General features: G+C 46.0%; 1 protein-coding gene across 5 annotated transcripts in view; it reads left to right on the forward strand.

Moving 5' to 3' along the window:
• Nucleotides 1-15,227, forward strand: part of RHBDL1 (rhomboid like 1) — an 85,869-nt gene that overhangs the window by 3,429 nt on the left and 67,213 nt on the right. The window contains exon 1 of one of the 5 annotated variants that reach the window (XM_077449542.1): nucleotides 14,177-14,470. The exons of the other annotated variants lie outside the window; for them this stretch is intronic. Within the exon in view, the coding sequence (XP_077305668.1) occupies nucleotides 14,447-14,470 (24 nt within the window). The 5' untranslated portion in view covers nucleotides 14,177-14,446. Of the gene's footprint in view, nucleotides 1-14,176; nucleotides 14,471-15,227 lie in introns of those variants that run through there. 5 annotated transcript variants of the gene reach the window in all.

The raw sequence follows: 15,227 nt of genomic DNA on the forward strand, positions 1-15,227 counted from the left end.
TAGAGAATGATAGATAGATAGATAGATAGATAGATAGATAGATAGATAGATAGATAGATAGATAATGATAGATAGATAGATAGATAGATAGATAGATAGATAGATAGATAGATAGATAGATAGATAGATAGATAGATAGATAATGAAAGATAGATAGATAATGATAGATAGATAGATAGATAGATAGATAGATAGATAGATAATGATAGATAGATAGATAGATAGATAGATAGATAGATAGATAGATAGATAGATAATGATAGATAGATAGATAGATAGATAGATAGATAGATAGATAGATAGATAGATAGATAGATAGATAGATAGATAATGATAGATAGATAGATAATGATAGATAGATAGATAGATAGATAGATAGATAGTGATAGATAATGATAGATAGATAGATAGATAGATAATGATAGATAATGATAGATAGATAGATAATGATAGATAGATAGATAGATAGATAGATAATGATAGATAGATAGATCATGATAGATAGATAGATAGATAGATAGATAGATAGATAGATAGATAATGATAGATAGATAGATAGATAGATAGATAGATAGATAGATAGATAGATAGATAGATAGATAGATAATGATAGATAGATAGATAGATAATGATAGATAGATAGATAGATAATGATAGATAGATAGATAGATAGATAGATAGATAATGATAGATAGATAGATAGATAGATAGATAGATAGATAGATAGATAGATAGATCATTTGAATGTATAAAGAGATAGATACAGAAAGATCATTTAAAAGTATAAACAATAGCGATCTGATTGAGTGTATAATATACGGTATATGGGGAGAACTATCATCAAGGCTCGGTGGGGCGACATGTCAGATGACAGTCGCTCCTAATTAGAAGAAGGTTCCTGTACTACTCGGGGACGACGTCGGAGCGTCTTGCATTGACTTCTATTAAAGAAGTTGTTTACAAGCCACGCTGAAGACGCGTTGTGCAGGGAGGCTTCAAAGTCGGGTGACATTGAAGCCTCCCCGGTGTGAACATGTACACACGAGCGGAATGTCCGACAGAAAAAGTCAGATGGAAGCTTTTCATCGTATATTCCGATTGTGTGTATGCCCCATCATTTTATCAAAAATTCTGATGGACCTACAAATAGAACATGTTCTAAATATTTCCAACTGAACCAATTCCTATGAGGAAAAAACGCTCGTCTGTATGCTGTTCCAATGGACCAAAAACCACGCATGCTCTTAAGCAAGTACGAGACAGAAGCTACTGGCGTTTAAATTTCCTTTTTCTAGTCCCTTTGTACATGACCGCGTTCTAGACGGTCGGACTATGGTGTGATCGTGTGTACGCAACACAGTTTCAGCGGAACTCCATCGGAAAAACCTTCAGAGTTTATTCCGATGGGAAAATCGGTCGTGTGTACGCGGCATCAGTGTGTATAAGAGAGAGAAACAGAAAGAGAGAGAGAGCATTGAGTGTATAAAGGAGTGAGAGAGAGAGGGCTAGAACTGGATCAACTGGAAAGGGCAAAACACATAAAGAATGCACCAGAACGCATCGGAGCACATAAGAAATGCACCGCTGTACACATGTCCTTAATGGAAATAAATAAAAGAGGGGGGGGGAGATTAAACACCGGAATGCATCAAAAAACACGTTAGAAATGCATCCAAAAGCAAAATGAAACGCATCAAAAACACACATGCAGAAAAGCGTACTGAACGCAAAAATTGTGGTGTGAACTGGTCTTGAGTATATAAAAGAGATAGGAAGAGAGAGAGAGAGAGAGAGAGAGAGAGAGAGAGAGAGAGATATTATTAAGTGTATAAGAGACAGACAGACAGACAGACAGACAGACAGACAAGTGGGTGGCTATAGGTACGTGGTTAGTCGCAATGCACCCCTGGGGGGGGGGGGGGGACAGTCAGAGGAACCATCCTCTCATATGCAAATCAGATCAGACCGGTTGTCCTACTTGTTCTACAGTTGTCATTTCAGACTCTAGCCATATGTTCCAAACTTTTTGAAACTTTAGGGGACGTCATCTGCTGGAGTATGTTTCCTTATATAAGGGTACTGCAAGGTTAACTAATGATTTCCATGCATTCAGGGTAAGGGCGAACGTGGGAAGACACATGAACTTTAATGGCATCCCAGTCTTAGTTTATAGGGTTCAATAATGAGTTGGTCCACCCTTTGCAGCTATAACAGCTTCAACTCTTCTGGGAAGGCCGTCCACAAGGTTTAGGAGTGTGTATATGAGAATGTTTGACCATTCTTCAAGAAGTGCACCTTTGGCATGAATTAGAGTGTAGACTGTGAGTCAGGCCTTCTCGTCCAACATCAAAGCCTGACCTCACAAATGTGTTTCTTGAAGAATGGTCAAACATTCCCATAGACACACTCCTAAACCTTGTGGACGGCCTTCCCAGAAGAGTTGAAGCTGTTATAGCTGCAAAGGGTGGGCCAACTCAATATTGAACCCTACGGACTAAAGCCATGTACACACTATAAGATTGTCTGCTGAGTTTTTCCTTCAGATTTACCAAAACCATATAATATGAGGTCAAACCTTAGGAGTTTCAATGTGTATTCAATCAGGCAGGCCCTTCTACTACATGGTTTTGGTAAATCTGAAGGAAAAACTCAGCAGACAATCTGATAGTGTGTATGGGGCTTAAGACTGGGATACCAGTAAAGTTCATGTGTGTGTAAAGGCAGGCGTCCCAATACTTCTAGTAATACAGTATGTGTGTGTGTATATATATATATATATATATATATATATATATATATATATATATATATGAGATATAGGACAGACAAGAAGGTCATCCAGTGACAGGACAGAAGGAACATCCAGCGAAAGTCCAGGCCGAGTGACAGATAGTGAGCGATGGGGTAGCAGGAAAGGTAAATTGAGGTGAGCGATGCGCAGGCCGGATAATAAAATCCATGTTTAAATGATGAGGACGGGGAGACAGCAGACTGCGGTGATGAGATGACAGACGGGCAGAGGACGTTGGCTGCGAGGGGAAGACAAGCGCCAAGTCCAGTTTAATAATGAATGTCACATTGTACGATCACCTTGTACCTTGGGGCTCTAGAACACAGCCGGGTGAGCAGACGCCGCTGAGAGGCTGCAGAACTACAAGTCCCAGCATACCCCACCAGGCATGCAGGGGGTGCCAAGGGCATGTGCCCTGGACTATGCTGCATAGGACAGTCTGAGGAGCCGTTCCATGACTGGGCATGCTGGCAACACTAGTTCTTCAACAATGTGCAGATGGTTGCCATCTTTGCCTCCAGCCGGCCTGAAGTGGTTGTGTAGACCTGGTGATGCCAATTGTTTGGTTTATATCCAATGACAGTTTTAGTCACTCACTGGCTAACCGGGAGCAATGGTGGAACCACACCCCTTAAACCTCATTGGATTGCTGGTTTTAGGTTGTTTTCATAATTTGGCTCCAGATGGTGGAAAAGTTTCAGGAGTCTTTTGGAAGATAGCTGATCTAATGTTCTGATCCGGAGGGAAGACTTTTTCATACAGACAGCCGACTTCCTGTCACTAATTTCAAGGAGAACTCCATTAAAAAGCTTTCAGTTGGGGTAGACGAGCGAACTGCTGAAGTAAAACCGCTCTCCGTCTCCATGTCCCTTCAAATGTCACTATTGGGCCTCGTTGTGCCGCAGCTCCATCTGTTTGTACTAAGTGCAGGAAACATAAAATGATGAATTCCATCAGCTGGGAGTCATGATTTGCGATGTCCGCGGCAGGTGGCGCGGTTTTGTCAGTTGGATATTCAATGATAACATGGAGATGACTCTCTTACAAGCAGCTTCTCTCAGGCTAGGTCTAGTGATGACTCACAGGAGCCGCACAGGAGCAGAGCGGGGAATGGGTGCACAGCATTGTGGGAGCTGATCTTTTTTTTTTCCTTGTTCAGACCTGAAATGCTGAAGAGGAGTAGCCATGCTCTAATGCCGTGTACACACGATCGGGATTTCGCTCAAGCTGTCTTGCATACACACGGTCACACCTAATTCCGACTGTCAAGAACGTGGTGACGTACAACAGGTATGACGGGACTAGAAAAAGGAAGTCCAATAGCCAGTAGCCAATAGCTTCCGTCTCGTAGTTGAATCTGAGCATGCGTGAGTTTTTGTGCATCGGAATTGCATACACACGATCGGAATTTCCAATGGACTTCTTCTCCGTCGGAAAAATTGAGAACATGCTCTCAATCTTTTGCAGGCGTAAATTCGGCCAGCAAAATTCCGATGGAGCATACACACGGTCGCATTTTCCAACGAAAAGCTCTCATCTGTCTTTTGCTGGGCAAAATTCCGACTGCGCGTACGCGGCAAAAGACCTTATTCACATCTACCTACTGCGTTCCTGCTTGTATTTTTTTTTTTGGAATGTTTTTCATGTGTAAACGCACGTCGTGGATGGGGCAGGCCATACAGTTAACTGGGCTGCCCTACCTGCAACAAACGCCCCAATGAAGCTCCTGCATTGAAGTGGAGCGTGGTGTGCTTTTTTGCTATGCTTTTTAGTGACCCCCCTCTACCTGCGCTTGGGATGCCATTAACATTTAATGGCAAGGCAAGCGAGATGTGCATTTGCAGCACGTTTCCAAAACGCACTGCAAACCGTGTGTTTTCTGTGCGGTGTTCCGTGAACTTAGAGATGTGGTTGTGACTCCCTCCACAATTAAAGGACTACAAGTCCCAACATGAACCCGTAAGATCTCACAGGTTCATGCTGGGACCTGTAGTCCTTCACTAGTTGACTAGTTGGGGGGGGTGGGAGGTGTCATAGCCTTAGCTCTGTGGGGCTCATGCTGGGACCTGCAGTCCTTCACTTTTGGGAGGGGGGCACATCCTTATATTTCACGGGTTTATTCTTCATCCTGTAGTCCTTCACTAGTTGGGGGAAGGGGGGGCATGTCACATCCTCAGCTCTGAGGGGCTCATGCTGGGACCAGTAGTCCTTCACTTTGGGGGGGGGTAACATCCAGTGGCGGCTGGTGGGTTCTTCTTTTGGGGGAGCGGCTAACAAACAACACCCCCCACAGCGCGGCACTAACAACACCCCCCCCCCCCCCGCAGGTGGCCCAGCACTTAGCCCCAGGGGGGCTGTGGTGTCCTCTCCTCCTCTAGTGGAGTGCAGGCAGCTGCCTCCTGATTGGCGGGTGGGGAGGAACTTTAGTGTGAAAATAGCAAAAATGAATTTGCTATCATCACACAAGGTGGGATCAGAGTGCAATGCTCTGCGCTCCGAGGCCACCCTATTAGAAACCTATTAGAGCCTCTGGCTCCAATCAGGTGCTTCAAAAAAACACCCACCCCATTGGAATCTATGGTCCAGCGCTCTGAACTGTAGATCAGGGGGCCCGGTGCATGGATACGGGAGGCGGCGCCTGCACACCCTCTACGGACCTCCACAAAGCCCCCAAAAGTAAAGCACTACAAGTCCCAGCATGAACTCCTTAGATCTAAGGATGTGACTCCCTCCAAAATGGAAGGACATCAAGTCCCAGCATGAACCCCTGAGCTCTAAGGATGTAACCCCTTGTATCTCAGGGGTTCATGCTGGGACCTGTAGTCCTTAATTAGTTGAAGGGGGGCAAGGGGGTGTCACATCCTGAGCTCTGAGGGGTTCATGCTAGACCGGTAGTCCTTCATGTTTGGGGGGTCATATCCCCCAAAAGTGAAGGACTACAAGTCCCAGCATGAACCCCTCCTGCAGTGACTGTGCCCAGCTCCCTCATGATGACACTGTCAGCACATATTGTATCAATCTGGCCTGCGCTCGGCCTCATCTTACACATTAGTTCCCTTCTTCCTTTTAGAGCATGCTGGAAGTCCGGAGAAGACAGAGGTGGTGGGTGGACTGTGGTGGAGAGAACTAGGCACGGAGGAGGAGGAAGATAAATCCCCCTCCGCTTTGAATGCTGGGCAGGGAGTCGTGGCTGTTATGTCACTGGTTGCTAAATGCCAGGCAGCTCTAGCACCCAGTGGCCAGCTGGACAGGGAGTCGTGGCTGTGATGTCACTGGTTGCTAAATGCCAGGCAGCTCTAGCACCCAGTGGCCAGCTGGGCAGGGAGTCGTGGCTGTGATGTCACTGGTTGCTAAATGCCAGGCAGCTCTAGCATCCAGTGGCCAGTAGAGTCTCGGGTGGAGGTGGAGCTAGCTCCAACGCTACGGCTGGGGTTTTGTAAGCTGCGCTGGCCTATTTTCGGGGGCATTAGATCGGCAGCTCAATCCACCTGTTCCCTGCATCCTGGACTGCTTGCTGGGTCGTTTTTATTCCAGGACACTGTATTGTCCCGGGAATGAAGGTGCCCAGGACAGACCTGAAAAATGTGGGACTGTCTCGGGCAAACCGGGACACATGGTCACCCTACATCAGTGATGGCGAACCTTGGCACCCCAGATGTTTTGGAACTACATTTCCCATTATGTTCATGCACTCTGCAGTGTAGTTGAGCATCATGGGAAATGTAGTTCCAAAACATCTGGGGTGCCGAGGTTCACCATCACTGCCCTACATGCACCACCCCCACTATGTATCCCAACCTCTGCTTGCCCATCTGCGGAATGGGGATGCGGGACCGCAATAGCCGTTGCCTCTCGGGTAGAGGGGAGGGAGGAGAGCAGACACACGCTCTCCTCTACTACTTGTTGCTGACCCAGAAGTGGCATGTGACGTTACTTCCAGGTCCCGGTTGATAGCCATCAAGCCCGGGAAAGAATGTAATGCACTGCAATATAAATAAGTAAATAAGCAGAAAACTTATATTTCCGATGCATGCAAATCATTACTTTAATCCACAATGGTAAATAACACTGGTTAATAGCACCAACATAACCTACAATTATATAGAGCTGTATTCCAGGTGCTTGAGGCTTGTTGGCCCTCATCAGCAAAGTCTATGGACCTGATTTGAGATGCAAAAAGAGGGATAGGAGCCTGATGTTTTTTTTTTTTTTTAATGATACTGACTGCTAAACAAATTTCCCGAGAGTCCTATTTATAAAGAGTCAAACGGCGATTTTGTACGCCAACTAGGCATCCCGCGACTGTAATTGGTTCACCAGCCATTGTATGCAATATTTCTAGAGGATTAAAAAGCTAGCAATGTACTGGAAAACTCTGCAGTGTTTTTATAAAAAAAAAAGTCATAAAAATATCTCCATCGCACACTGAGCTGGCATTCACCCTCAGATTTGGGTTGCTGGAGCAACTGGTGGACGGCGCCACAGCAATTAGGGTAAGAATATGTTGGCAGCACACCTCAATCTTCTGCAATCACACATATTGAACTTATCTCGTTTATTGAAGTTTGCTCAGCATGTCATACAGAAAAATGCAACGTTTCGGAACCTCCAGGGGTGCATTCATCAGTAACTTCAAAAAAAGACGATTTGATTGCTGAAAATTGAGGTTTACTTGCAACATATTCCTACCTATTCATTATAGCAATGGGGCATTTTTAGTAACCTCAAAAAAAAAAAAAAACAATGGAGTTGGATAGAAGTAGAAGAACCTGCTATAGTGCAAGTAAATATGTTTGCCACTGTGCTAAGCAGATGAACCCTTTTGTCCTCGAAAGTTCATGTAGATCTCTTTACAGATGTGGTGTATTTCAACAAAATACCATGAAAACGGTCTATAGCAATTGGCAAATTGGAAGGCGGGTGAATGAGCCATTTGCACCAGTAAACAAAACCCATTGTGCACACTGTTCTAAAAAAAAAAAAAGAAACAATAATAATACACACGGTCGGAATTTCAGCCAGCAAAAGGCCGATGAGAGCTTTTCATCGGAAAATGCGACCGTGTGTATGCTCCATCGCAATTTAGCTGTCCGCATCCCCGCCAGCAAAAATTTGAGAGCAAGTTCTCAATTTTCCCAATGGAAAAACTTTTTATCGGAAATTCCAATCGTGTGTATGCAATTCCGACACGCAAAAGCTCACGCATGCTCAGATTAAACTACGAGACGGTAGCTATTGGCTACTGGCTATTGAACTTCCTTTTTCTAGTCCCGTTGTACGTGTTGTACGTCACCGCGTTCTTGATAGTCAGAATTTGGTGTGACCGTGTGTATGCAAGACAGCTTGAGCAAAATTCCGCTGGAATTTCGTCGGGAAAACCATCAGACCTTTTTCCGACCATAATTCCGATTGTGTGTACGTGGCATAAGCCATACAGAAACAAAAATTTAAATAACCCAATTTTGAAAAAAGTAGGGTACCCCATTGTTTCTTGCTGTCTGTGTCCCTGAGATTAACAGGAAGTGAGATGAAATCTCTCCAAAATTAGGGAAATTTTTCTCTTAAACCTTTGTCACCAACATGTGTCCCTGTTGGAAGTAGAGATGGGCACAATAGAAAAACTTGTTTAGTTTAGTTTAAAATTAGTTTGGCGAGTTAATCATTTTGTCTCATCGTATTCGTTATGTTAAAATTATAAAATTTCGGAATTTGTTTCGTATGCTTGGATTTGTTTTCTATATTTGGATTCAGTTAGTATAGTTGTTATTTTCAAATCGATTATAATTTTATAAGATGGCTTTATTTGTTCTCTTTTTTTCTATATTTTCTATTGTGTTCTGTTTTATTGTATTCTTTTGTATTCTTATTTCATAAGATGGCTTTATTTGTTCTATTTTTAGTATATTCTTTTCTATATTTTCCATTGTGTTCTGTTTTCTTGTATTCTTTTCTATTCTATTCTTTTCTATTATGTTCTATTTTATGCTATTCTATTTCTTTTAATTCGATTCTATTTCTTTTAATTCTATTCTATTTCTTTCTATACTATTCTATTTTTTCAATTTTTTTCTATAGTGCAGCCTAAGTAGAAATCATCATCTTATTTAATTTTTTTTACCTTACTGTATTTATTGCAATATGTTTCCATTTTAAATTCAAATTCATTTTCAAATTATAATTTATATTCAAATTCAAATTCAACATTGCTTTCAAATTAGGATAATTATCAAATTAGAATAATTATTTTGTTAAGTTATTTCATTTTGGTTTAATTTATTTTGGATTAATTGAAATTTGTTACTATAGTGATTCAGAAATTTGGACACATCTGATTCTACGAACAACAAAAGTTTCATCCAAATTTCAATTTGTAACAAAACGAATCACACATGTCTAGTTGGAAGATCTTCTTTTTTTTCTTGTGTTAGTGACATTTCTAAAATTTGGATTTTTCATCATTTTCTGATTCAGTGACAATGATCATCGCTACAATAAAAGGTACATTTTCTGCAGCAGGGACTCAAACAACTATAAAAACCCGCAGAAGAAAGAGAGGAAATCTCTCGAAATTGAGGGGATTTCTCTTGTACACACGGTCGGACATTTCGATGGAAAATGTCCGATCGGACCGCGTTGTCGGATAATTCGACCGTGTGTGGGTTCCATCGGACTGTTTCCGTCAGAATATCCGACCGACAAAGTTTTAAAGCTGGGCTATAAAATTTTCCCACAGCATGATCCGATCGGACTTTGTCCAATCGTTTGTAGAGAATTCCGATCAGACAAAGTGCCACGCATGCTCAGATCAAATTCCTAGACCAAAGCTATTGGCTACTAGCCTGAACATAGTCCCGTCGTAACTAAATTACATCATCACGTTCCGAACTATCGTTTTTTCCGACAACTTTGTCGGACCGTGTGTATGCAACACCAGTTTCGGACAAAATCCGACGGATTTTGTTGTCGGATTGTCCGACCGTGTGTACAAGGGCTTAGACAGTTGTCACTGGAACAAGTGTCCCCATTAAGAAGTTTTTCCCTCTTTTCCTGTTTTGACCACAGCTCTAAGCCCTTGTACACACGGTCAGAGATGCCGACGGAATGTGTCCTATCGGAGCGTTTTGTCAGATAATCCGACTGTGTGTGGTCTCCATCGGACTGTTTCCGTCTGAGTATCCGACGGACCAAGTTTTCCAACTTGTCCGTAAAATTTTCAGACAAAATGCTCTTATCGGACATACTCCGATCATGTGTAGCCTACTCCGACGGACAAAGTGCCATGCATGCTCAGATCAAATTCCTAGACCAAAGCTATTGGCTACTAGCCTGAACGTAGTCCCGTCGTAACGAAATAACGCCATCACATTATGTACAATTGGATTTTACGACAACTTTGTCCGACCGTGTGTATGCAACAGTTTCGGACAAAATCCGTTGGTTGTCAGAATGTCCGACCGTGTGTACAAGGGCTTAAAGTTTGGATTTCTCATCACTTTCTGACTTGGTGTCAATGGTAACCAAGGCAAATAAAGAGAGGAAAATCTTCCCAGTGGGGGTAAAACAGCAATAAAAACCTAACAGAGCAGGGCTGTAGCCATGTGTGATGGAGCCCTATACCAAAAAACGTTAAGCTCCCCCATGCCTCTCTAATTTCTGTCTCAAAGACAATGCCTGTAGTGATACAGGATAAGCTTTCAAAATAATTGTATAGCATTTCCCAAACTAAGCGTAGCACCCCCTGAGATGCCCCCAGAGGCATATGAGGAACCTTAGGGGCAGTTACTTTTTCACAGCAAACAAGGAGTTGGACATTGACCCAGAGAAGATATGGGCACATAGACTCCTGGTTAGGCCACAATAGACACCCATGGATGTGGTAGACCCCCAAAAAGTACTTACAGCCTTTACCAATAGAGGACCTTTAAGCCAACCTGTGAATTCAGCTTCTGGCTGCCAAATACTGAATCAATTAGCTACCAATTTCTTGGGGAGAAGCCACCACACTTCAATTGCAGACTAAGCTTCTACTCAAAATTTCAAGTACCCCAGTTAGGCTGAAGTTCCTCCACGGTGCTTTTTACTTCCTTGTTCATCATGCTGGGCCTTGAACCTAGCACTCAGTCCCATCACACAGTCACCTTCCCTGGGCAACAAGCCTAAGCCCTTTTACACACGGTCGGAGATTCCGACGGAATGTGTCCTATCGGACCGTTTTTTCGGATATTCCGACTGTGTGTGGTCTGCATCGGACTGTTTCCGTTGGAATATCCGACGGACCAACTTTTCCAACTTGCCGGTAAAATTTTCCGACAAAATGCTCCGATCGGACATACTCCGATCATGTGTAGCCTACTCCGACGGACAAAGTGGCACGAATGCTCAGATCAAATTCCTAGACCAAAGCTATTGGCTACTAGCCTGAACGTAGTCCCGTCTAACGAAATAACGTCATCACGTTACGTACGATCGGATTTTCCGACAATAATGTCCGACCGTGTGTATGCAACATCACTTCCGGACCTCTTCCGGAATTAATCTGTCGGAATTAATCCGACGGATTTGGTTGCCAGAATCTCCGACCGTGTGTACGGGGGCTAAGAGGATCAGACAGCCATCTACGTCCTTCCTTTAGACAAGAGACCCAGGGGAAGAATGACTTCCCAAGGTCACTCCCGAATGTTTATACCCTTCCCAGGATGCACCTTTGGCAATACAATTCCTAGTGATTAGCCAGGGAGATATAAAGTGCAGCCTCCCACACTATTGCCAGGAATTTCCACAATATTGCCAAGGACACCAGCAGCAGGCAGAAGCAAGCAACAATCAGAGCCTAGGAGAGACCCAAGAAAGCTGAATTATCTAGCAGGCTTAGGCTGATTACAGCCTAGCAACTCTAAATTTAAATGGACAATGGAGAAGGCAGAGTGGCTACATATGTATACACTGTTTAATTTAAATGTATCTGCCAATAATTATAAATACCTGTGTTATTCACCATGTAGTCAGACAGTAGGGTTGCCACCTGTCCAGGATTCACCCGGACAGTTTGGGTTTGGAATCATGTGTCCAGGTTTTGGACTGTCTGAAACCCGGACACATTATTTAGATTGGACTATGGCTAGGGTTACTGACTGCAGTTGTCTCAGCTGAGAGTGTCTGTTATGCCGCGTACACACGATCAAACAATCCGGTGGAAAAGTCCGGCAAACTCAAGTCCGCCAAACAATCCCCCTGTGTGTAGCCTCCAGCATACTTTTTTGACCCGAAAGTACGGCGGACTTACAATGCCGTGTTGCACTCCAATCTTCCCGCCGGACTCGCATTTCGGCGTACAATCCGGCCGTGTGTGTGCCAGTCCGCCGTACTTTTGAAATGAGCGGACTTTTCCCGCCCGGAGAAAAGTCCGCTCATTTTGAGCGGGTCTCCAGGTAGGCGGGGCCCGCGAAGGAGACGTCGCTGGCCCCGCCGCCTGGTATGGACTTAAAGGAGAACCCCAACGCCGAAAAAAAATCGGCGTGGGGGTCCCCCCCAAGTCCACAACAGACCCTTGTCCGAGCACGCTACCTGGCCGACCAGGAAAGGGGGGGCGAGCGAGCGCCCCCCCTCCTGAGCCGTACCAGGCCGCGTGCCCTCAACATGGGGGGTGCCTTGGGGAAGGGGGGGCCGCGCGGCCCCCCCACCCCAAAGCACCTTGTCCCCATGTTGATGAGGACAAGGGCCTCTTCCCGACAACCCTGGTCGTTGGTTGTCGGGGTCTGCGGGTGGGGGGCTTATCGGAATCCGGGAGCCCCCTTTAATAAGGGGGCCCCCGGATACCGGCCCCCCACCCTATGTGAATGAGTATGGGGTACAATGTACCCCTACCCATTCACCTGTAAAATAAAAGTACAAAAAAAACACAACACACGAGATAAAATACTTTATTGCATAGCTCCGGGGGTCTTCCGTCTTCGGGGGTCTTCTCGCCGGACTCCTCCGCTATCTTCTTATAGCTCTTTTGCTAGCGGAGGAGTCCGGCTTTCTTCCTCGCCGCCGGCCTCTTCTTCCGACTTCGGGGGTCTTGTCCCCCTCTTCGGTTCTTCTGCCGGGCCACCGCGCCTTCTTATAGCTCTTTTACAGGCGATGGCCCGGTCTTCTGTCGCCGTCGCCGCCGCCGCCTTCCGTTCTTCTTCTTCTTCTTCTCCAGGAGATGTTGACTCGACGATCTCTCCGGCTGCAATGCCAGGGACGCGCTGCGCTGCCCCTTATATAGGGACAAGGGGCGGTGTCACATGGGTTTATGTCACATGGTGACCCCGCCCCCTTACGATGTCACAGTCCCGGAGGATGCTGGGACTGTCGCCATGTGACATCAACCCATGTGACCAACCCATGTGACATAAACCCATGTGACACCGCCCCTTGTCCCTATATAAGTGGCAGCACAGCGCGTCCCTGGCATTGCGGCCGGAGAGATCGTCGAGTCAACATCTCCTGGAGAAGAAGAAGAAGAAGAACGGAAGGCGGCGGCGGCGACAGAAGACCGGGCCATCGCCTGTAAAAGAGCTATAAGAAGGCGCGGTGGCCCGGCAGAAGAACCGAAGAGGGGGACAAGACCCCCGAAGTCGGAAGAAGAGGCCGGCGGCGAGGAACAAAGCCGGACTCCTCCGCTAGCAAAAGAGCTACAAGAAGATAGCGGAGGAGTCCGGCGAGAAGACCCCCGAAGACGGAAGACCCCCGGAGCTGTGCAATAAAGTATTTTATCTCGTGTGTTGTGTTTTTTTTGTACTTTTATTTTACAGGTGAATGGGTAGGGGTACATTGTACCCCATACTCATTCACATAGGGTGGGGGGCCGGTATCCGGGGGCCCCCTTATTAAAGGGGGCTCCCGGATTCCGATAAGCCCCCAGCCCGCAGACCCCGACAACCAACGGCCAGGGTTGTCGGGAAGAGGCCCTTGTCCTCATCAACATGGGGACAAGGTGCTTTGGGGTGGGGGGGCCGCGCGGCCCCCCCTTCCCCAAGGCAACCCCCATGTTGAGGGCACGCGGCCTGGTACGGCTCAGGAGGGGGGGGCGCTCGCTCGCCCCCCCTTTCCTGGCCGGCCGGGTAGCGTGCTCGGACAAGGGTCTGTTGTGGACTTGGGGGGGACCCCCACGCCGATTTTTTTCGACGTTAGGGTTCCCCTTTAAGTCCATACCAGGCGGTGGGGCCAGCGACGTCTCCTTCGCGGGCCCCGCCTACCTGGAGACGCGCTCGAAATGAGCGGACTTTCCTCTGCGTGTGTGGGCGAGTCCGTTCATTTCAAAAGTAGGGCGGATAGTACGGCGGACTTAGTACGCCGTATTAGTCCGCTCAAAAAGTGCCGTGTGTGGGCAAGTAGCCCATTCGGAAAGTCCGATGGACAGTCTGGCAGGAAGTCCGCCAGACTAAGTACGTCGGACATACCGCTACGTGTGTACGCGGCTTTACAATCTTTCACACTGCCCAAAGCCAACACTAACAAACCCCCCCCCCCCCCCCAACACATACAGACGGCAGAGGAGAAAGGGCTTCGAACTGCACCTCTTCCCCCCACCTCTCTTTGTCTGCCCACACTCCAATCCCTGGCACTGTGCCTCAGAAAAGGAAAGTGACCGGAAATTTGAAGTCCAGCAGCCTCATATACATCTGGATGAGAGGTGTTGACTGCCAAGGGGTGAGTGAGCTCATCATCCATTCATCCGTCAGTGTACTTACTCTGAATAGATGATGAGTTCCCTTTTACATCTGAACTCACAGAGTTCCCTTTCACTGTGAGGGGGGACTATGCAGACTCTGATGTAAGGGAGAACTCTGGGGACTCTAACATAAGGGATGCTCTGGGAATACTGAGGGTGTACACTGAGAACGCTGATGTACGGAGAAGATTCTGATGTAAGGGGAAACACAGTGGCCTCTGGTATAAAGGGGAACTCTGATGTAAGGGGTGCTCTGAGAACCCCGATTTGCCTTAGTGTACTCGCTCAGAGGCAAGAGAGAGAAGGGGAAGACTTCAGTCACAAAGGCAAATCAGGGTTCTCAGAGCACCCCTTACATCAGAGTTCCCCTTTATACCAGAGGCCACAGTGTTTCCCCTTACATCAGAATCTTCTCCGTACATCAGCGTTCTCAGTGTACACCCTCAGTATTCCCAGAGCATCCCTTATGTTAGAGTCCCCAGAGTTCTCTCTTACATCAGAGTCTGCAGAGTCCCCCCTCACAGTGAAATGGAACTCTGCGAGTTCAGATGTAAAAGGGAACTCTGTGGACTCTGATGTAAAAGGGGACTCTTGTTATTAACTTCATATGGTTAGAAATGTTATTTAGTAGCAAAATATATGTATAGTTTATACTATAAAAAAAATTGCTGTGCGATGAAAAAGTGTTCGGGTTTGACTTGAAGAAAAGGTGGCAACCCTATCAGACAGTGCTAG

This window comes from Lithobates pipiens, unplaced genomic scaffold (genome assembly GCF_037356315.1).
Source record: "Lithobates pipiens isolate NorthernLeopardFrog02 unplaced genomic scaffold, aLitPip1_a1.2 Scaffold_22, whole genome shotgun sequence".
Taxonomy (NCBI): Eukaryota; Metazoa; Chordata; class Amphibia; order Anura; family Ranidae; genus Lithobates; species Lithobates pipiens.